This window comes from Fusarium coffeatum, assembly GCF_003316985.1.
Source record: "Fusarium coffeatum strain FIESC_28 chromosome Unknown BRIP53273_contig_49, whole genome shotgun sequence".
NCBI classification, from domain to species: domain Eukaryota; kingdom Fungi; phylum Ascomycota; class Sordariomycetes; order Hypocreales; family Nectriaceae; genus Fusarium; species Fusarium coffeatum.
In genome coordinates this window covers 143,089-165,665 of record NW_022157846.1, presented here as the reverse complement: position 1 = coordinate 165,665, position 22,577 = coordinate 143,089, and the positions used below count along the sequence as shown (strand labels likewise).

Here is a 22,577-nt window from a genome sequence, read left to right as displayed (position 1 = left end):
AAGTGCAGTAAAGTGCAGTGCAGTGCAGTCTTGGTTCCAATCTGAATCATCAACCTATATATCATTGCATCTCCTCTTATCCCCCTCGCCCACCCCATCGCTAGTGTACATCAAAAGTCAAATCAGCTATTAAAATTCGAATTCCCCTTATAATCAATATCGATTCTTTTTCTTTCTTCATCAAGTGGCCTTTCAGAGTAAACGAATCACTTCATCCACCTCCTTCAATTTGATGGGTTTTGTGTTTGTTTTTTCTCGTTTATTGTATAATCCCTGCCAACTTCTTTTGTGGATCTATCATGCTTTAAATAAAAACCCCTACCAGAAAACCATGAAAACTGAAATGACAACCTGTGCCACGTATGCATTATTCAATCAAGACTATTAATCGTTTGAGGGCGAGTTGGGAGAACTGTTCATGGTTAGCTTGTTATTCTTCAGTCATGTCACAGACAAAACTCACTATTGGTTTCCAGAGTTCCCCGGACCCGGCGTGCGAGGAGAGAAAGCAGGCGATGTAGGCGAGTAGCTTGGGCTGGTAGGCGACTGCTGCACCGTGGGACTCCTTTGGAAGGTTGGGCTTGTTGGGGAGTAAGCCTCAGGAGATGTTGGAGACCAGGAGGGGGATGCTGGGGAGTAGGATGGCGAGGTTGGACCACCTCCATGCACGTTGGGCGACGTCGGGCTGTAGTTGGGGCTTGCCGGGGAGTAGCTGGGAGAGGTGGGAGAGTTGAACTGCGCCGGTGATGTGGGCGAGTAGTGTCGAGGAGACGACGGCGAAGTGGGAGAGTAGCTTGGCGATGTTGGGCTGTAGCTGGGACTGGCTGGGCTTGTAGGCCGCAACATGGGCGACGTGGGCGAGAATGATGGTGACGACGGGCTGAAGGAAGGCGACGTCGGTCCATATCGGCTCATGCCACCACCATCGATGAGAGGTGAAGTGGGCGAGTATCCCATGTTGGGTGATGTCGGTGAGTAACTGAATGGCGACGTGGGAGAAGTGCTGCTGAAAGGGCTGGCCGCTCCACGGTTGTAGGGGCTCATTGGAGCAGATCCACCGAAGCCAACGCTACCACCACCATATACGGTATCGAAGCCAGCAGGCGTGTCTGATCCAGCACCCTGGATAGGAGAGAAGTTTCCTGCTGCAGGAGAGCTCATACTAAGGTAACCTGAATCAGCCATGGGAGATCCAGTGTCGTAAGGAGTAGCGGCTCCTTCAACATCTCCGCTCTTTGTAGGCATGCCTGCCATCAAGCCCATGCGAGAGTTGTCAGAGATGACAGTCTCCAGCATCTTGGGATCCAGGAGAACGTCAAAGTTGCCTGTGCCCATAGGCGCCATCTGGCCAAGCATGACGTTTTCGGAGATACCACGGCAATCATCCAATTCACCAGTCGCCGCAGCTTCAAGCAAAATCTCCACGGTTTCCTCGAACGAACAACGCATCAGAGCACCAGTATCAGCACGGTTGATACCGTGACGTGTGACGGCGGAAATGATACCTCTGTATGTCATGACATCGACAAGGAGGGCAATATGTCTATGGTTGACGTAAGAACCATCAAAGGCCAACACGTTGGTCAACTCCTTGGCCAGAGCGGAACGAGCAGCTTCGATACCGAACACCTCAACAATCTGGTATAGATCGTTGGTGTATGTTCGAGTCGCGTCAACGCCGTCAACAGCCAACACTTCGCGCAGAGCGGTACCACTGGTATCAAGGTACCATTGTGTGCAGCGAGGGTCGTCCTTGATGGCAAGCTGCGTTCCGTCGGTGTCTTCGGTAAGTCTGGTACCCTTAGTCAAGAAAGCACGCTCAATACCAGGAACACCACGGAGAGTAAGTGTGTCCAGAAGATGGGCTTCCAAGCGCTTGAGCATGACATCGTCTTCCATACGGCCACCGTCACCATCATCGTCCTTGTCACCGGTCTGGACGGTTCGAATACGAATGACTTGCTCATCGGCGTTGTTATCACTGAAGATAACCGCCAGATCAGCAGTGTATTCCTCCTTGATGCGCTGAGCAACATCGTCAATCTTGATCTCCTTGTCGAGGAGCTTCTGTCGATCCAGAGTGATACGGAGAAGCCATCGCGATTGGTTGGCGGTGGGGTCCACGCTTTCGTCAGGAATCATGTAGTAAGACTCAACCATGTCCACATCTTCGGCAATGTTTGTTTCCGTGATGTTGGGATCATAGTAGATCTCAGTAACTGAAGTGACAGAGCGGAGGTTGGTGTATTCGACCATACTTCGCAGCTTCTTGGCTTGCTCCTGCTTAGCAAGCGGTGTGTTGAGGTACACAGCCATACTAGGAGTCTTGATGTTCTTGGCCAAGTTGAGAATTTCCTTGAGACGGGGCACACCCAGAGTAACGTTCTTGGAAGACACACCAGCGAAATGGAAAGTGTTCAGTGTCATCTGAGTAGCGGGCTCACCAATGGACTGGGCAGCCAAGACACCAACCATTTCACCAGGGTTGACGAAAGCACGATCCCATCGGTTTTGGAGTTCACCAAGAATATGGTCGAAAGCCAGCTTGTTCAGTCGGTGCTCCTTGACAACTTCCTTGAAAGCCAAGCGAGAACGCAACAGGGCCTTGAAGAGAATGGAGGCGTTCTGGTCGGCCTCCACTGAGATCTCATCTGTTCCGCGGACAATCTTCATGTTCTCCAGCATGTTTTGCACCGCCGGGATGACATCAGCGGGTCGCAAGTTACTTCTGTCGTTGGCCTTGACATTGAAGACTCGCTTCGCTGACTCGATGATACGAGTGATGTTGAGAGGCAACTGCATCATTTCATCGGTACCCTTCGCGTAGTTGATCTTTCGGATCCGTTTGCGATCATAGAGCAGTTGGTCCCATTCCGTGTCAAGAAGAGCCATGGAAGGCCTATCACCAGTCAACTCGTTACCGAACTCGTAGTCATGCTTGAACCAATCAGGTGGGTTGGCAAGATCAAGGCGGTACTTCTTCTCAAAAGAGCTGTCCGACATGTTAAGAATTCCCAGTTTCTGCTTCTCAATGATCATAGCATCAAGACCGTCTTCACCGTAGAGGAACTGAACAATATCACCCAGAGAGTTACGAACAGTACCATCGTAGCGCGCTGAAAGATCTTCCAGAGCCTTGACCAATCGTCGCTGGATGTAACCTGTTTCGGCAGTCTTGACCGCAGTATCGATAAGACCTTCACGACCAGCCATGGCGTGGAAGAAGAACTCGCTGGGAGTAAGACCACGGAGATAAGAGTTCTCGACGAAACCACGAGCTTCAGGTGAGTAATCGTCCTTGGTGAAATGAGGCAGAGTACGGTACTTGAAACCGAAAGGAATACGCTTTCCTTCGACAATCTGCTGACCGACAAGCGCAGTCATCTGTGAAATATTGATAGAAGAACCCTTGGAACCTGAAGAAGCCATGGTAACAGCGTTGTTTGAATCCTTCAAACTCTTTTGTGTTGTGGTACCAGCCTTGTCACGGGCCTGGTTCAGAGCCATGGAAACCTTGTTCTCGAATGTCGCTCGGACGTTCATACCAGGCAAAGCCTCAAGCTCGTTGGCAGTAGCCATCGCTGTCAAGCGAGCGACTTCAGCCTTCTCCTCGTCGATATGCACTTGAACCTTGGCGATGGTCGCGGCATCGGGAATCGTGTCACCGATTCCGATACTGTGACCGTTGTTCAGAAGCCAATAAGTGACAACCTGCTGAACACCGTTCAAGAAAGCCATAGCACCCTCGGGTCCCAACTCATTGTAGCTGATATGCACAATACCACCTGCAGCAGCACCAACACTCTTCTTGGTAAGAAGACCATACATAAGTTGACCGGCCTGGATCAAGAGGCCCTCGTCCTTAAGAGGGGCGCTTTCCTTGGAGTCGGTACCGTTAAACAGGCTAACCTCCTTAGGGATAACCATGCTGATGAGCTGTTTACCAGTCCAGCGAGGACGAGGCTTATAGATAGCAGGCTGAGGGATAACACCATCCCAGTTAGGGACCCAAAGCATACAGTTCATAATTTGCTCCTTGGTGAGGAAAACATCTCGACGACAAAGCTTGTACGCTCCAGCAAGAGAGTCCTGGACGATACCCATCAGGGGACCGTTCTTCTGGGGCGACACAATGTTAAGAGGGACTAGACAAAGCTCCTTAACCTCAGCGCGTGTCTCTTCACTCTGAGGTACGTGAAGGTTCATCTCGTCACCATCGAAATCGGCGTTGTAAGGAGAAGTGACGGACAGGTTAAGACGGAAAGTGGAGTAAGGCATAACACGAACACGATGACCCATCATAGACTCCTTATGCAGCGACGGTTGACGGTTGAAGATGATGTAATCACCAGTCATCAAATGACGCTCAACCTTCCATCCATACTCGAGAGAGATGGCACCAGCACGTCGGTGATGTCTCAAGTCGATTCGCTGGCCATCGGCCCGGATGACGTACTTGGCACCAGGGTGCTCATTAGGTCCGTTCTCAACAAGCTGATGCAGCTTGCTGATGTTGTAAGGAGTGACGGTTTCGGGATATGTGAGAGTCCTGGCGATACTGCGAGGCACACCGACTTCGTGGAGCGACAGGTTGGCATCACCTGTAATGACGGTACGTGCAGAGAAATCGACACGCTTACCCATCAAGTTACCTCGGAGACGACCTTCCTTACCCTTTAGACGGGCTCGAATGGCCTTCACAGGACGTCCACTCTTTTGCAGAGCACGAGGTTGACCAGCAATATCGTTATCCATGTAAGTGGCAACGTGGTATTGTAGTAGCTCCTCAAAATCTCGGGCGATGTGCTGAGGTGATCCCTCACGAATAGCCTGCTTCACGTTTCCGTTGGCGCGAATGATATCACCAAGCTTGTAGGTCAAATCATCTTCGTTTCGCATGCCAGTACCCGTGCCGTCCATGGAAATACTGGGGCGGACAGGGGGAGGTGGTACGGGAAGTACGGTGAGAACCATCCATTCAGGACGAGCGTAGTCAGAGTTAAGACCCATGTTGACGAGATCCTCCTCAGTGATTCTCCTCAAGATACTGTGAGCTGTCTCGGGGGTGATGGGTGTTGTCTCCTTCTTCTTCGACTTCTGGCCGTCGTCTTCGACTGTAACTTCGAAAGCCGCCTTGAGTTGCAAAGCAGCTTGTCGGACATTAGGTTGAACGTTACCGCAGCCTCCGTGGCCTTCCAAGGGGCCAGTCTTCACTGCACCGCCAAATTCGTCGTCCTTTTGTTTCGGCTCGTCGTTTTCACATCGCTTCTTCTTTTTGCACACTTCCCAAACTCGGTTAAAACGGACTTTAGGATCTCGAGTGTTGATGGCTGCAACGAACTCGGGATCTCTCTGAGTAGGAGGTTAGCATACAAAGGTCAAATAGCGTCATACAGTAGTGAGACCAACAGTATCGGCTAGCACTTTGCTACAGTTGTGGCAAACAATCTCCAAGATCTTTTTGACCTTCTTGATAAATCCAGGGTGGTAGACAGGTTTCGCTAGTTCGATGTGACCGAAGTGACCAGGACACTCGCCCATAGCTTGTGTGCAGGTCTTGCAACGGAATTGTCTGTCGATCGATCCGAGAAGCGGGTCATTGAGACCACCATCACGAGGCTTCGTCTTGTTCTCTTCCATCGTTTCAGGGTAGACAATGTGGCAGACACTCATGTTCTTGATCTCCTCGGGGGACATCAAACCGAACTGAATCTCCTCCACCGTCTTGAGCGGAGCGCTCGAGTGGGTGAAGTAAAGGTTGGCCATGGTGGCGATTGGTGGTTGTTCTGACGTGGAGTAGAAAGGAGCGAGAAGCGAGAGTAGAGGTGTGAAAGCGCGCCAGAACGTAAATAAACGCGAAAAGCTGAAGAAAAGTGCAAAAGTTTGCGATTAAGTAATTTGTGAAAAGCGCAAGGCTAAGAAATTCGATGATATATGCACTCAAATGCGATTGCTGGATGGCGATGAGCCGCAACGCCTGTCCTGGCCGACCGGGCCTAGGTGAACCTCAGGCTGGTCTCCCCCGTCGCCGCCACCTCGTAAGTCGCAGAAAATCGAAAAATCGCGGTCGGCGATGTCGTCAATCGGTCGATGTCGGTCGTTGAGCTGTTTCGATAAGTTGCGCGCGATGCCCGACGCGCGATGTGATGACTTTGTGTTGTAGGCAAAGTTTGTCGTGGTTAAAGCGAGAAGGACGGGGGAAGCCTGAAAGAATCTGGACTTGAGAGCGGCTGGCAGCAGGTCACGCGCTAATCCTCTTTGGGACTTCATAGAGCTCTGGGTGTTGCCTGAGGCTTGTCGGAAGTTAAGTAACGCTACTTGCGCTCCACGTTCTCACGTGCTGACTAAAGCAGTTAATGGGTGACATTTGACCGCCAGTCGCGCTTTTTAATGAGGCTTTCAAGTACCTATACTTTTACCCCTAAGATTAATGGATCCAATCACGCCCTCTGACGTTAGAGATCCGGGCAGTGACTCAGGCGAAACACCTCTCAATTGTTCATGCTCTCACTTTAATAAGGGGTACAAGAAACTTGTATTCAGCTAATATAAACAATAATTCGACTTTATCAGAGGTTGGACTCTGTTAAGCTTCCTCTTTTCTCGGTTCGCTAATCTTGGTTTCACAATACCACGATATATCTGAACTTATAGAACTTCTTGAAGCTCAATGGACACTATCCATTATTGGGGAGTTTCCCCTTTATAGGTGTGCCTATTTATGCGAGCACTTTGTCTTTGATAGGGGAGTTTCAAACGGCATTAAAAACTATCATTACTATGCCACTGCCCGTTTTTCTATCTCTTCTTGGGATGAAAGAAAGACCAATTGTTCTTATAAAAGCTAATCATCCCATCCCATGCAGCTCTAGCTCCCTATCGTCCATGTACCAGAGGCCACTTTGTTCTTTGTCCTGTATCCACTACCTTTTCTTTGTTCCCAGCTGTTTCTAACGCTTTCGCCCCCTTCTGCTGGCCGTGCTAATTTTCTTGACGGGTTGTTTCTCTTCCAAATCACTTTGACCCTCCCCAGGACTCCTACGTCTCATGGTACCGGTGGATACGGCGATGAATTCATCCTCACTATCGCTCTCGCCGAGATTAAACAGGATTGGCATCCGGAAGCTTTCGTCTTCATCCAGAGTCTTGGATGGGTCGAGCGTCAAGACATCCACTTCTTCGTCTTCCGCGTCCAGTCGCCTTCGGTGAATTTCTTCTTGCGCGTAAATATCAAACTCGTCCTCCTTCTCAATGTACTCAACATTTTCTTCCACTTCGGCAAAGTCTGGCGCCAGTGCCGACCATTTTTGCGGACTCACGACAGACCATATGTATATGCGACCGGTTTCCAAACCACAGGCAGCTAAGAGAGCACGAGTTGGGTGCCACTCTATCACTCCTTGTTCTTCTTTTGGGTCTTTGAGCATACATACGAGACTGCCGTGATTGCGCTCCCAAACGTACAGCTCGTGGTTGTTATACGTCGAGGCTGCTACGTATTCGCCAGTAGCACTAAATGTGACATGATTCCATGACAGCCTGTTGACGACGTCCTGAAACTTGTGCTCCAATGGCACCTGTAACGTGTCGAGATCGAGGTTTTCCGCAAGCAAGTTAGGCACTCGGAATGTTCGAATAATTCTGTCTTGTGAATTGACAAGTAATTCACGGCCTGACACCGTCATTCTCATTGTCGTAATGACTCCTGCGCATATTTTATCCGAGTATATGATTTCGTAGGTTTTCGCATCGATAATATTTAGTTTTCCCTTGTTCGTGCCAGCGAGAATGTGGTCTCCCGTGGTGCTCCAGACCGCACAAGTTGTCATTTGCTTGGCGTCTTCTTTAGCTTGTTTCTCGCGCAATGCGGCGTCGCCGTCGCTATTCGATCTCTTCGGTGCGGATGGTAAGATATGTTTTACGTCAACGGGATCGGTGACATCGACAAGAACAGGCTGCTCTTCGAAAAGCGCCGCGACGAATTGAAGGCTGGCGCATGTTAATTAAGCTCGTTAGACTGGTCGCAATACCCTTACTGGTTCCATGGATGAAGCTCGGCCATATATGCCGGCGCGCGAAAGCGAACCTCTCGTAGACGGTTGCCATCCTGAAGGTCCCAGAGAATAGCTTTCCATCCTTGGCAGGTCGTGAGAAGATACTGCCCACATCGCGACCAACTTAGGAATGTGATGCTCTTATTGTGGCCTCTCAATTTTCTGGCTACTCCCATAGTCTCGAGATCCCATACTACCACTGTTCCATCGACTCGGCCGGACGCCAGGTAATCGCCCTGGCGGTTGAAGCGCAATGTTGTCGCATGTCCTGATCGGATCGTATTCGTGATGTTCTCGGGGTAATCCTGGAGGAGATAATCGTCGGAAAGTAACAAGTTCATGTTGGCTAAACTATAAAGAATAGCATCAAGATATAATGATCAATGAGCCCGCCTTCAGTGGTCAGGACAATGTTTGTGTAAGACTTGAATTTGGCTTCAGCCGTGCTGTAGGTGTGGATGTTGATCTGCAAGGCTGCGATGACCCACCTCACCCCCAGTGAAGGTGTGCAAGCAGCAACTGTGGCTGATACTATCTGCCGCACGGGAATAAGGCCAGGGCACCCTTTCCGGTACTGAGTCACTCCCCACCAAACCAAGTTGCACTAACAATTCTCACAAAGCCCCTCTGATTGACAAACAACAGTCACAGGTTCTGAGCCTGATATTCTTTTTCACTGTTGACTTCTCACTAAGTAACAGCAGAAATGGCAAACTCGAAGTGCGTTTCAGGAACCCTGTATCTGCCTAGTACATGTATCTAATTGTGTTCAAGATTCGAGTATGTCCGTAACTTCGAGACGACAGATCCTTTGATGCCCAGCACATGGATTGTGGTTCGCATCGATGGCAGAGGCTTCACAAAGTATAGACGAGCCTACTAAACGATGTGACCTTAACTGACTGTGCTAAGAATGTGTGCCAAGTACGGCTTTGAGAAGCCGAACGATCGTCGAGCTTTAGATCTCATGAATGCTGCTGCTAAGCAAATTGTGACTGAACTACCAGACATCATGATCGCATACGGCATCAGTGATGAGTATAGGTCCGTTGAACTGAGCCTTTCCAGAATTCCAGTATTGACGTTACTGTTAGCTTCGTCTTTCACAAATCATGCACCCTGTTCGAACGAAGAGCTAGGTACAGAAGTCTTCCATCCTGGAGTCGACTCTCGACTTACCATGTCACAGTAAACTAGTCAGCACAGTCGTGTCGACATTCACTGCTTACTATGTGCACTATTGGTCTACATACTTCCCGGATACCCCCCTATCTCCCCCATTGCCGTCTTTTGACGGGAGAGCAGTGTGCTACCCCAGTGTACAAATCCTCCGGGATTACATGAGCTGGCGACAAGCAGATTGTAAGTGCTCCATAGTGTTCGGAGTCTAATAACGATGCTAACAAGCAAGGCCATATCAACAACCTTTACAACACAAGTTTCTGGTCACTGATCCAGATCAAGGGTCTTGACAACAAAGAGGCTGAAAAGAGGCTTGCTGTAAGTCATGAATGCTGCTGGACCGAGAGTTCACTGACAGTATGAAAGGGTACACTCGCAAAAGACAAGAATGAGATCCTCTTCTCAGAATGTTCCATCAACTACAACAACGAGCCGGAGATGTACAAGAAGGGCAGTGTCATCTTCCGCGATGTATGTACTCCTTTCCTCCTTTATAAACACGCACTAATTGAAACAGTACGAGCTTGTCGAGCCCAGCTCTCACAACATCACAGAGACTATTGACTCTCAAGCAGAGCCAGCCCAGCAATCCAAGACGCAACGGGAGAAGGACAAGAAGAGCCGCGCAAAGGCTCGCGTGGTGATAGAACACGTGGACATTATCAAGGACGACTTTTGGGACCGAAGACCATGGCTTCTCTCAAACAAGCCAGGAAAGATTCCAAAACAGACGTAAAAATATACATCTATGGGGTATCATCCATAAAAGATTCCTGTTTTAAACCTCAACTCCGTGAATATGCAATTCGCTTTATATGCCATTAAACTCCCGCTTTTTCGTATTCCTCTATTTTCCAGCTTCCTTTGCTCTTTGTCTTCTCTTTTCTTCCTTCTTTGCACGTCGCCGTCGCTTCTCCTCGTCTGCGTCGCTAGATTCGGCCGATGACTTGGATGATTTGGATGATTTCTTTGCCTTCTTGAGTTCTCGACGCGCAGACTTTGCAGCTCTCTTTTCAGCACGTGCTTCCTTGCGCTGTTTCTTTGCTTCTTTTCGGGCTCGCTTCTCTTCCTTGGTTTCTTTTCGAGGCTTCTCCTTGTCAGACTTGCTCGAGTCTTTCTGGTTGCTTGAATCCGTTTCCGACGAGTCTGCGCTCGAGTCATTGATGTTGAGCCTGTCTATTGTTCCTTCGAGGAATCCTCCTCGGACAAAAGTCGAATAGACAGAGTATTTTCCAAGGTTCTTCTCAATAACGTTGAGCTTGCCGGTGGTGATGGTCTGTATCACCTTTCCCTTCTTAGAAGTGTCGATACCCTTAAGTTGCTCGTCGAATGCGTTCATCCACCATTGATCACTGGTGAAGTGTTGTTTTTGACCCAGGCCTTTGGTATTGTCTTTGCGATTCAGAAGTAGAGGTTTCGCGAGTCCGATCGAGTCGTCGGTCTTGTGGAGGGAGTGGCCGGTACCTCGCCATCCTTGAGAGGAGAGTAGCGCATGTGCGTCCATCGTATCGGTATTTATAAGGCCTTTCGGTGACCAGATTGGGAGTTGTCTTGGTCTCAGACTCGTTAAATAAAGATCTAGACGAAGGCTGAAATGTTGGGGAACATGGACGATTTGAGAGTTGCGACTGGGAATTTTTTTAGCGGGGCTGGCTTATCGGACCCTTGGTAGTCTTATCGAGTCTGTGTCCACTTTTACTCTTACTACCCTGGAGTCAAGCATCACGATATATGCGATGAGAACCACTTATACCTCTGGATTTATCACAATTGTATTGCTGAGGAAGGGTGTACAGTACAATCTGAAGCTTGTAAATCTGCCTGGATATTCATCCGATAATTTTAAAGTTCTCATTCACATCGTCACTGCCTGAAAGATGGAAGATGCAGCTGATATTGTCGAACCCTTCAGATCGTTTCCATGTCTTGACATGATGCAAGGATGTTGAACTTCTTCCCCTTTGCCTTTACGAATGCTATTACGAGTAATCTAGTCTCGGAAGTTGGAGCTTAGGTATGCGTTTTGATGCCTATTATCTCATAGAGACTGCACCTTGAAACTACTAAGGGCAACGCATTCAGTAAGGCTGGCCTTTGGTTCCTGGCCCATGTGTCAATGACGTTGGATCTGCAAGCCTCCAGCGATCAGATGGAGCTTAAGGCGCCACAACCATTTTAAAAAGACAGCATCTTAAGCCATTTATTAAAAGGCGTTCCTGGAAGATTCAGTTTCCATCTCAATTTACTCATTACTCTCATTGTCGCAGTCCTATTATTGTGCTGCACGTGACAGAGGCTGAGCAATCCTTCGGTGGTTACCTCATAGGTACGTTGAACCAACCGCCAGCAACGGTCCACTTGTACCTTACACCAAGGCCTCAGCTCGTTTCAGCTCAGCCTACGAGTTAGGATCCTCACTACAACCAACAGCACAGCACGGCCAGGCCACATATATAGCCTGCCTAAGGCCAGACTGGTTCTGCACTTGAAGGCCCAGCTTGGGGCTAGGACCCCTCTTGACATCACAGGTCCATTCCTGCTATAAGACCAACAGGCCCCCACTAGGCAGACTTACAGGAGCTATCCAAACAACATCGCTATCTGCGATTTCGTTTTGTCCATCAATATGGCGCCAACATGTTCTGACCCTCGTCAGATCGTTATCACTCTCAATCCCGCGCGGCGTCAAGCCCTCTTGCAGCTCGTGGATGAGATCACTTCTTACATGATTGATCAGCTCCAGGCATTTGACGATGACTTGGGTCCTGTTCTATCAACTCCTCGAGATGAGAGTGGGGCTTCGACACCCAGGGACGAAGGGAGATCTTCAACACCTAAGAACGAAGACTTCTACAAGAAGGCTCAAGAGCAGCAGCAGCCAAACAAGCCGTCAGCGCAGGCATTGCGTATCCAAAAGGCTGCGATCAAGCACATGAAAGGATGGAAGAAGGAATTCATGCCAAAACTTGAAGAGATTGTTCGTGTTAAGGATGATCATAAAATCCAAGATGAGAGACGCAAGCACCAAGAAGCTGCCGAGAAGAAGAAGCTTAGTACCCCAGAAGAGGGTGAAGATCTTATGAGTTTTGGCGAGGTCAAGGTCGACAAATCTGCAGATCTTGCTTCTCTCCAATCTCTGTACCACCCAGTTCCAACCAGACTGACAACCATCCCTGCGGCTGATAGACGTGAGGCTGTCTCATGTATCCTGCTGCTCCTTCTATCTACGGGCAAGTACTCTGCCCATACTCGAGCTCTGGCGCTGTACCTCGCTTCATCCTTGGAGCTGTCCCAGACTTTCATCATCAAGGAGGAGATAGAAATTGCGAAGACTCTCTTGGAATCCTCCAAGGACAAAGACAAGCAGCAGGAGGTTATGTCTGCTGAAGCTGAAGCAGCCAAGCGTCGAGAGGAAAACAAAGTTAGTCGGTTCTGGAAAGTTGGTCTTGCGTCCGTCGCGGGAGCAGCCGTTATTGGCGTCACTGGTGGTTTGGCAGCTCCTCTAGTTGCAGGTGCTGTTGGAAGTGTTCTTGGTGGTGTCGGTTTGGGAGGTGTTGCGAGTTTCCTTGGTATCTTTTGGATGAACGGTGCCCTTGTAGGTGCTCTATTCGGTGCCTACGGTGGTAAAATGACGGTATGTGATCTTGAATCTTCCTCTTTACACAAGCTAACATGAACCAGGGCGAAATGGTGGACAAGTACGCAAAAGAAGTTGAAGACTTTAGCTTCATCCCTCTCAAGGGAGAATGGGGCGAAATATTCAACGCCGAACAGGACCAAGCACAAGCACAAGAGCGGCGTTTACGAGTTACAATTGGTATCAACGGCTGGCTACGCGATGAGGATGATGTTACTAAACCCTGGCGTATTCTCAGTGACGACTCTGAGGTCTTTGCCCTTCGTTACGAAATGAAGTCTCTCATCGCTCTTGGACACGCACTACGAAACATGGTTGAATCTTTCGCCTGGAAAAAGCTCAAAATGGAGGTGCTCAAGCGTACCGTCTTCGCTACACTTCTTGCTGCACTTTGGCCTATCCAGTTACTCGCCGCTGCCTCTAACGTCGACAACCCCTTTGGTCACGCTCACAACCGATCTCGAAAGGCAGGACAACTACTCGCTGATGCTCTTATCAACAAGGTCCAAGGAGAACGCCCTGTAACACTGGTCGGTTATTCTCTGGGCGCTACCGCCATTCATGCTTGCTTACAGTCCCTCGCCGAGCGACATGCCTTTGGTCTTATTGATTCTGTTGTCATCATCGGTGCTCCCGCTCCTTCGGCTCCTCCTCACTGGCGAACTCTCCGCACCGTTGTCTCTGGAAAGATTTTCAACGTTTTCTCAGAGAATGACTTGATTCTTGGTTTTGTCTACCGTGCTCATAGTCTCTCCATGGGCGTCTCTGGCCTGCAAGGAATTCAGGAAGTTGACGGCATCCAGAACCTGGACTTGAGTGACACTGTCAGTGGACATCTTCGATACCCCGACCTTATTGGCGAGATTCTCAACAAGTGTGGATTTGTTGGTATCAAGGCTACATCCGAGATCGAGAAGGATGAGCTCATTCTTATGAAGGACCGCCATGCTGAGGGTGAATTGATCGACTTTGAAGGTACCTCGATGGAGGGACAGGACAAGCCCCAGTCACCCAGCCAAGAGCAGATTGAGAAGGATCTCCATGGACTTAATATTTCCCCTCCGGCTCTTGTATCACCTTCTCAAACTCCGGGTCAAGAGAAGCAGGAGAAGGCTCCTGTATCTGAAAACCCACCTCTTCCCCGACGACCTGTCGGTCAGGACAAGGAGGAAGCGCCACAACTTCCTCGAAGGCCTGTCGCTAGCGAGGCCCAGTCAGGAGCAGGCAGCGATGAGGTTACACCACCGTTGCCTCGACGTCCTACCGAACCCCAGCAAGGAGAGAAGCCTGCCATTCCTCGCCGACCCGTTGGAGCTGGCCAGGAGTCGAACCCTTCTTCAACAAGACGTCCCATTGAGTCTTCTCATGACACCCACCAGCAACGACCCTTTACACCTGAGTCAAATGTTACGGACGACGAGGAGTATACTCATATTGCCATGGTGAGCTATGATAGTGACCACAGTACTAAATAAGCGGCTATCGACAGTCTGTTTCGGCTTACGAATGACTTGTATGGGCATAGAAATGTAGATGGGATGACAAGGGCTTTACAGAACAGATATTGAGATCCATACATCGATATGCAGATCTCGATAAATTGCAGGACTCTTCTTCACGCTGCTGTTTGACTATACAATGGCTTACTGTAGACAAACATGATGGATCAATACCAGCAACCATTGTGCTTACACCGCATGTCCGAGTGCTCGTACCGTATTCACGTTCGATAGAAACCATTTACTTTGACTCATATCCACTCTTCAGCTGATAAGTTGCTCGATATGAAGCTGAGGTTCCAATATTCATACGAAACAACAGAACAGGATTTGAAATCTCGCCCTAGAAATAGAGGCCATGGCAATACAATTGATTGTTGAAACTACTCGAACTTCAAGTATTCAGTCTTTCTACCGTGAAGTTGTACAAACACCATGCTTGCTCATCTGCCTGACAGAATGGCGCCGTGGCTCGCTAGTGCTTAAGCTATCCCTGCTAGTTCCAGGCCCCAACCACCCAGGGATCGCACTACTAAAGTATCACTCTCCATCACATTCAGGTCCAGGTCGCCCGCTCGATCTGAGAAAACTAGCTTAGCGCTGGGGCTACCGCGTTCTACTTAACGCGTCGTTCGTGCTTTTAAACTAACCTTCACTAACCCCTTGGTCTTGCATCACCACTTTACTACTCCAAAATTCTCATGTAAATCTCCCTTCTGCTCATTATACTATTGCATTGAGTCTTTACGACCTATCTTGATATTCTCAATATCAATTGATTCCTCAAACGCTTTCACTTCAGCCCAGAATTCTTCCTGCACGAGCTCTCGTCGCAAGAGTCCCTCCCTCGTATCGAGGGCTTAGCGTGCACTCTTCCCTTCGTCTCCACGCACGATTCTTCGCCATGTCAGCGCTCAAACGCAAGGCCGGTGCCGCAGCGGGCAACGACTCGAAGAAACCCAAAGCGGATGGTAACATTGCTTCGTTCTTTGGTGCAGCTCCCAAGCCTGCTGTTGGTACTGCTTGTACGCCTGCGCCGGTCGCCAAGTTTGACAAGGCCAAGTGGGTGGCTTCTCTGAAGCCTGAGCAGAAGGAGCTTTTGCAACTCGAGATCGATACCCTTGATGACAGTTGGCTGGGACACTTGAAGGATGAGCTTGTGTCCAAGGAGTTTCTTGACTTGAAGCGATTCTTGGATCGCGAGATGAATTCTAGTCGAAAGATCTTTCCTCCGAGGGAGGATATTTACTCATGGTAAGCTTTCAATTCATATGCCATTGACCTTGCAGTATATCTAATTCGTGCTTCTTAGGTCCCGTCATACTCCCTTTAACAATGTTAAAGTCGTCATCGTCGGCCAAGATCCCTACCACAACGACAACCAAGCCCACGGACTAGCATTCTCCGTTCGCCCTCCGACTCCTGCGCCGCCTTCTCTCAAGAACATGTACATTGCTCTCAAGAAGGACTACCCCACGTTCGAGCCACCGCCAAACCGCGGAGGTCTCCTCACTCCTTGGGCAGACCGCGGCGTCCTCATGTTGAACACTTGCCTCACAGTCCGAGCTCACGAGGCCAACTCCCACTCTAACAGAGGTTGGGAACGTCTCACGCAAAAGGTCATCGACATTGTTGCCCAGAAGAGGACAAGGGGTGTCGTCTTCATGGCCTGGGGAACACCGGCTGGCAAGCGCGTGCAAAAGATCGATCGTGTCAAGCATCTCGTCCTACAGAGCGTCCACCCTAGTCCCCTCAGTGCTTCCCGCGGCTTCTTCGATTGCAATCATTTCAAGAAGGCCAATGACTGGCTAGTACAGCGATACGGACCCGATGGCGAGATCGACTGGGCTCTAGGGCCCGGTGCATCCACCAAGGCTCCCGTCAAGGAGTCTGATGAGAAAGAGGCCAAGGCAGCCGAGAAGAAGGCTGATGCCATTGAGAAGGCCAAGCCCGAGGTTGCCAAGAAGGTAGAAGAGAACAAGGAGAACGACGCTGACTACGACGAGGATGAGGAAGCTCTGGAAGAGGCCCTCAGATTAGCCGAGGAAGAGGAGAACGGAAAGAAAAAGTAAGGCTGTCGTTGTAATTGGCTTGTTTAAGGTTTTCAATACTGGCGTGTACGTATTATGACGGCGTTCAAACACTGAGGATAGGATAAGGGTACTGGTGTAAGGTATGAAAGGATATATGGATATGACTTTCTAGTCAGGGTACAATGAAGGATCCTCGGGAATCTATGCATATGGATTATGGTATAATGAGTCTCGGCGAGCGAAAACAAAATAAAAAATGAGTATGATGTTGAAATACTGGTACAGCCCCAGATTCTTTCCGTGACAACATTCGATGTAGACGGGCACGCCACAAGCAACCAAGGCAACTCAATGTGTTTCAGGGACCAGAGTGATTATGGTTACATCGATCGTAGAAGAATGATAGCCCAAATCAGATATAGAAGTATAAAGAACATCGGACGACAGAGCTTATGAGAGAACACTTCGATCGAATAAACACATACTTAATTACAGGATTTTATAGCAATTGGAAGGCCCATCCAGCCCTCTCAGCCTTCCGTTCTTCCCCTATAACTATCAAGATCCGCACTGCCCTTCCTCTGGCTGCATCCCTAGTGGTATCATATATCAAGCAAAGAAAATAAAAACATGGGATATCAAATAACACCCGAGGAAATGAAGAAACAAATCAGCGTTGGCTGCTGGTATTAGGCGTGTGCAGGGCTTGCAAAATGTGTCTCGTAGATGTGTCACGTCGTCGCGAGGTCATGTAAGGGGCAAGACGTCGTTCGTGTCAGTAAGTCAAGGCTTGAGTTGACCACAAGCTTCTTAGTAACGAGTGTTCTGGGGCTGGGGTCCATTTGTGCCCTCCATGTTGTTCGTCAACTCGGCGACACGAGCCTTGATTCGGGCGACACGAGATTCAATGGCTGGATACGTGTTAGTGTTTCTAGTTATCTTCAAGGGGTTTCGCATGGACTTACTCTCTTCCCCACTTGTATCATCGTCATTGTCTCCAGTCCTGTTGCTGTGACTGTAGGTTGGCCTCAACTGCTCATCAGGACGTGTAGCAGCTCTTTCGGCAGCGTTCTTTCGAATCTGGGCCCATCGGTCTTGAACACCTGGGCCTGCGCTGTGACTCAACTTCTCCTCAGACTGGGATGGACCTCCGATTTGAGGAGAGTGGCGAGGAGATCGTGGAATAGGGGGAGGCGTGGCGTCGTCCTCGTCATCCGAATCGGGAGCAAAGGCTGGTTGTTCCTCAAGGGGACCCTGGTTGAACCGAGGGACAGAGTTCTGAGCAGGAGAGTCCTTAGCACCCATAGGAATCTGTGACTGGTCCATGGTGGGCTCAATAATCTCAGGGTTCTTCTGAGGCGTGTCGACACGCTCAATAGGCTCCTCCATAGGTGTTACAAACTCAGCGGCAGGCGTAGGGGCCTCAGGGGTCTCCTCAGGTTGGACCTTCTGAGCAGGAGCCATCTGCTCAGGTGTGTCTGCCGGAGTAGGAGTCTGTTGAGGTGGCTCTGGAGTTGCTTGGTTCTGGCGAAGGAAGGCATGAACATTCGCAGCAGCATCGTCTGGCACCTTGGAGCTTCTGTTCTTACGGAAGAGCTTACGGAAACCACGGTTTTCCTTTTCTGCCTTCTGAAGTTTCTTCTTCTTCTTGTTCTCAGGGCTTGATGGGGTGGGCGAGACCATGCCTTCACGAGAAACATCTTGGATAGGTTCATCGTCCTTAGGAGGTGGCATAGGGCTCATAGGGCTGACAGGCCTTTGTGGCTCAGGCACATGCTCATGAGCAGGTTCGGGGGCGGTCTCTTGGACAGGAACGGGAGGAGGCGCCTGGGCAGGCTCTGGCGCAGCTTGTTCGGGCGCAGCAGCAGTGGGCAGCTCCGGCTGAGGAACTGGTTTGCGGAGCACCTCACTGGGAGCATGGGAGGAAAATGTGGGGGAGGTAATAGGTGATACCACATCCTTAACGGGCACCTGTGGAGGTTGCTCCTGAGCCTGTACGCCATTGTGGGAAGCAGCATCGTTCATACTCTCAGAGGGAATGGGCGATACCATGTTTCCACGGCCAGCATTGTTGTTGGCAAGGTAAAAATCCTTAATTGTTCCCTTGTCATACTTGGATACCCATTTCAATGCTGATGAAGCCTCGCCGATGATGGTGGGCTGAAGGGTTAGAACACTGTTAGTCTTTTCCGCCATAAGCTCAGCATCTGTTCGACCACGACGTTGGTACAAGGGCTGCGAGGCCAGTTTCTTCTCCTGTTGCTCCTGTGCACGAAGCTGGGCAGCCTTGGCTTGGATTCGGGCATGAGTATCAGGACCAATGCTGGTCTTGCTGGTGCCTTGGCCTATGTTGTCAACTGATTTGTTGGCTGTCGACTTTCGGCGACCAAGGCCTTTTCCACGCTTCGTCCAGCTGAAGAATCCCTTCTTCTCTGCAATGTAAGCGCCCTCCTGGGGCTCAGGTGCTGCGCCGGCCACCATTTCCTCCATTACTAGCCAGCGACCACTAGTAATCTTGGTCTCGATAACAGCGCATCGACCAAAGGCAGATTTACGCTCTGCAGTCTCTTCGGGAGCAAGACTGGCCATCCAAACCCACCAGAATGAGTCGTCGAGTGGGAGTGTTGTGATGCTTGCGAGCTCACCTGGCTCGAGAGACTGATCATGTTCAAGTCGGGGTCGGTGAGATTGGGAACTGTGCTGTCTTTGTGTTTCAAGGGGAGGTAGAACTTTGTCAGGAGGCAGAAGCAAATTCTGTCGCGCGCCTTGGTTCTCATCTACGAAACCTGCAGAGAGAAAATCAGCCCATGAGGGAGTTGTCGGTCGATCCAATCCATTGCCGGAGGCGGGTGTTCTTCTTAGAGCCGGTGGCTGTCGCTTGTAGGCCAGGGCGCTGTCATCGTCATCCTCTTCCTCATCCAAGGTAGTGGAAAAGCCAATGTCCTCAAATCTCGACCAGGATGCATCGCGCAAGCTCGTAGAATGCTTAGAGCTTGAGGCCTGTGACTGATTGGCGCCAGAGATGGCCTTAAGAACACGACGACACTCATCAGTCAAGGCCTGTACGGGATCCTCAAACTCGGAGAACTCCTGGAGCGCGCGGTCCTCATCGCGATATTGGAAGTGGTTGGCTCTTCGTAACAGAGCAAAAGGGGTTGGCGATACTGTGTCCACAATCATGACAACCTTATACGTCTTGGTCATCATAAGTTCGGGTCGTTGAGGAGGGTACTCGGTTTCTTGAAGGAGCTTCTGAAGGGATCTGGGCAGCATTGTAATACCAGTGACGTTTTGTTCAGGCGATAGAGATCGGAGGAAAGCGAAGAACATGTGGCTTGTCGCATCGGCAGCACTGATTTCTGGTTAGCCATGATAAATGGAGGTAGCAACTTTGAGGGTAGCTTACCGAAGCCAGTGGTCGTATCCCCCTTCGAACCCCTTCTTGGTATCCTTGTGCTCGAATGTCCACCATGCCGCCATTCGCGAAAGCTTTCGTCCACCGAGACCATTTGACTTTCCATGTGCTGCGACAGCTGCTAGGAGATCGAAGAAGTCGAAGATGATGCGTTGGCGGGCACCGTTCTCAACACTGATGGGAATGAAGGTCTTGAAAGAATCTCGGGCCATGTTCGAGTCTGGAGTAAATCAGCACATATGCAGCTTGTGATTGCAAATACAAGACACTTACCAACTTCTCCCACTTTGAATAGCTCGTATGCATCCCAGCCAACAATACCGCCCTGAAGCCGACTCCAACACCATTTTGCTACACCAGAAACCACCTATCATAAAGTCAGTTACTATGAGGGCCCTTCTCTGCAAATTACTTACCATAGGCTCTGTCATACGCAGCTCTTGTGTCAATTGTTCACCCCGCAGAGTGGCATGGGACTCGAAGAAATGGCGAATGAATGAGCGCACAGCACTGGGATCGGAGGTCGGACGATATGGCAATAGGAGGAATGGGTGGTCGAGGCCTAGAGTAGGACATGATAATCAGCATATTGTGCATAAAATGCCTTGTAGGAGATTTTATGTCACAGGTGGCGTACCTCGTGCCTTGAGCTCCTCCGTACAACACCGGATCAGTTCGTGAACCTCCTCAGGTTCAACGTTTGTTCGTGCCCAAGCATCTGTCCATTGTGGTTTTGTTGGTTGCTCATTTTCGGAGTCGTTTGCGCCTTTCTTCTTGGACTTGCCATCCTTGCCCTTGAGGCGAGAAAATAGGCCGGCCATAGTGGGCGATGGCTAAAAAAATAAAAAAATTATTCGAAATCGGGAATTAGAAAAGAACCGTAGCGAAATCTCATGCACGGCGAGTAGGAAAGGTGACGTCGAGTCGATTCGAAATATCTTTGAATAGGGGGGTAGTAATCTTGGAGAGAATTGGCTTAAAGGCGACTAGGTGGTATTCTGATAATTTCCCAGCTGGGTCTGCAAACGGCAAGTTTTTCTTTTGTTGGTAGCTAGCGGAGATTGAAAGAGGGAAAACTCGATCTACAGGTTCTGTTTGAGAAAGTTATCAGCATAAGAATGATGACGACGGGGTTTGTTGAAGATGCTGCACGCAAGACAATGCGAGACGTGTAAGTCAGGGAAGGTGGGCATCGGGCAGTTTTGATGCGCACCTGCGGCAGATGAGCCAAAGGTCAAAAGTTGGGTGGGTTTGGGCGACTGGACAAGATTGGTGCAGTTGCACTCGCAGTCGCAGTTAATACTGGACTGTCGTATAGGTACCTGGTCAGGGACCCTTTTTTCCCCTCTGCAGATATTGGGTTTTTCTGGAAAAAGTATTTCTAAACTTACTGGGTATCGAAACGAGAGAAGACAAAAAGTACAAGTACTGTAAAGGAGGGGCTCTAAACCAGGGGGTTCAAAGAGAAGAGATGAAAATAGAAGGTAGAAAGAAAAGATAGAATCATGGAAAGAGGAGAAAGACAGATCGAGTGGGAAAGTGAGTCTCCATATGAGAGGAAGACAAGCAACGAGAGGGTGACAGTGGGAATGGGGGACCGCGCTTTCAGGGGCGACGGGGATGCGCGACCAGGTTCATCATTCATCCAGTGTTGGTAGCGAGAGGTACGTATCAGAGGAAATAGCGAGAGGAAAAAGCAGAAAAGCACTAATACCTAAGATTGGGAACTGGGCTGGGCTTCTTCACGCCAGACAGGGCTGGACTGGCCGGGTTGGGGCGAAGTGATAATAACATTGCCCAGAGCAGAGCATGAAAATGACATGGGCCTAGTATCTAAAAGAGATGATTTAGGAGAGGGGCTGTTACTTCGTTTGATGAGTGCATAAGATAAGATAGACAAAAGTAACCATAGATCCAATATGAGACATCTACAGATCCGTTCAGTAGATCTTCTTCATTCGGCTCGTTAGCTGAGTCAAGTCTTCGACTACAAGACCTATTGTCACAACGGTGATGCTGTACAACAAGAGAGACTCAGGGACAGGACACCAAGTGTATCCGTCAAGGTATCACAGCAGCTGTGCGCTGTAACTTGACTGCCATGCATGAGGCTGAGAATCATGATGCACAACTCTCTAGTTTACGCCAGTCACAGCCAAGCAGGTGCAGGCCCTCTCTAAAAGGGTCCCTCGACAAGAAATGATGAGAGTCACAGAAAGAAGCACACCAGTGATAACCATTGGATCAGCTGGCACTAGCAGACGGGATTGAGCCGTTGCACAGGGTCAAGGCTTCATTAGACGAGTGGAGCTTAACGTTCCTTAAAGTTCTGGTTTTTAATTACATCGAGCGAGCGGGCTGACCGTGTGTAATTAATTATTGGATGGCCTCACAGGTACCGACAAGTCATGTAGCTCCCAATTTGTTTTCTACATGTGATCAATGGCTTGCAGAAGTCTGTGATGAACATTGCAGATATAGAGTTGTCGATCTCGTAAACTACGATAATGAGCAAATGATAGATATAAATCAAAAAGCCTTCGCTTACAGTGGAGGTCAACTAAGCTTCATCAACCAGGTCCCAAACTCGGGATGATGGACAGGGGTAATTACCGCCAAAGCCCCTACAAGCGTGGCCATCTTGGCGCCATGGTTGGACGCCAAATTATAATGGGCGTTTTAGCTTACCATGATTTCAAGCTCTCCAAGATGACCACAGCCAGCGATTACTTGTTTAATTCCGCTTCAGTACAAAGT

General features: G+C 49.6%; 7 protein-coding genes across 7 annotated transcripts; 3 read left to right on the top strand and 4 right to left on the bottom strand.

The window, feature by feature from the left end:
- Positions 1-384: 384 nt before the first annotated feature.
- Positions 385-5,766, bottom strand: FIESC28_02240 (DNA-directed RNA polymerase II subunit RPB1; the record flags this gene model as incomplete). Its single annotated transcript, XM_031156390.1, has 3 exons — positions 385-412; positions 464-5,352; positions 5,395-5,766. The coding sequence occupies 3 exons, from the start codon at positions 5,764-5,766 to the stop codon at positions 385-387; spliced, it is 5,289 nt and encodes a 1,762-aa protein (XP_031019561.1).
- Positions 5,767-5,940: 174 nt separating this feature from the next.
- FIESC28_02239 (uncharacterized protein) lies at positions 5,941-8,395 on the bottom strand (the record flags this gene model as incomplete). The annotated part of the gene is made up of 3 exons (XM_031156389.1): positions 5,941-6,293; positions 7,043-7,989; positions 8,037-8,395. The coding sequence occupies 3 exons, from the start codon at positions 8,393-8,395 to the stop codon at positions 5,941-5,943; spliced, it is 1,659 nt and encodes a 552-aa protein (XP_031019560.1).
- A 365-nt stretch (positions 8,396-8,760) lies between these two features.
- FIESC28_02238 (uncharacterized protein) lies at positions 8,761-9,972 on the top strand (the record flags this gene model as incomplete). Its single annotated transcript, XM_031156388.1, has 8 exons — positions 8,761-8,774; positions 8,829-8,918; positions 8,967-9,098; positions 9,149-9,193; positions 9,244-9,416; positions 9,466-9,554; positions 9,603-9,707; positions 9,754-9,972. 8 exons carry the CDS (start codon positions 8,761-8,763, stop codon positions 9,970-9,972), a joined length of 867 nt encoding a protein of 288 aa, XP_031019559.1.
- A 111-nt stretch (positions 9,973-10,083) lies between these two features.
- Positions 10,084-10,740, bottom strand: FIESC28_02237 (uncharacterized protein; the record flags this gene model as incomplete). The annotated part of the gene is made up of 1 exon (XM_031156387.1): positions 10,084-10,740. One exon carries the CDS (start codon positions 10,738-10,740, stop codon positions 10,084-10,086), a length of 657 nt encoding a protein of 218 aa, XP_031019558.1.
- Positions 10,741-11,862: 1,122 nt separating this feature from the next.
- Positions 11,863-14,348, top strand: FIESC28_02236 (uncharacterized protein; the record flags this gene model as incomplete). The annotated part of the gene is made up of 2 exons (XM_031156386.1): positions 11,863-12,870; positions 12,918-14,348. The coding sequence occupies 2 exons, from the start codon at positions 11,863-11,865 to the stop codon at positions 14,346-14,348; spliced, it is 2,439 nt and encodes an 812-aa protein (XP_031019557.1).
- A 928-nt stretch (positions 14,349-15,276) lies between these two features.
- On the top strand, positions 15,277-16,444 carry FIESC28_02235 (uncharacterized protein; the record flags this gene model as incomplete). Its single annotated transcript, XM_031156385.1, has 2 exons — positions 15,277-15,626; positions 15,685-16,444. The coding sequence occupies 2 exons, from the start codon at positions 15,277-15,279 to the stop codon at positions 16,442-16,444; spliced, it is 1,110 nt and encodes a 369-aa protein (XP_031019556.1).
- A 771-nt stretch (positions 16,445-17,215) lies between these two features.
- On the bottom strand, positions 17,216-20,641 carry FIESC28_02234 (uncharacterized protein; the record flags this gene model as incomplete). Its single annotated transcript, XM_031156384.1, has 6 exons — positions 17,216-17,316; positions 17,371-19,757; positions 19,812-20,040; positions 20,094-20,187; positions 20,237-20,382; positions 20,458-20,641. 6 exons carry the CDS (start codon positions 20,639-20,641, stop codon positions 17,216-17,218), a joined length of 3,141 nt encoding a protein of 1,046 aa, XP_031019555.1.
- Positions 20,642-22,577: the final 1,936 nt, after the last annotated feature.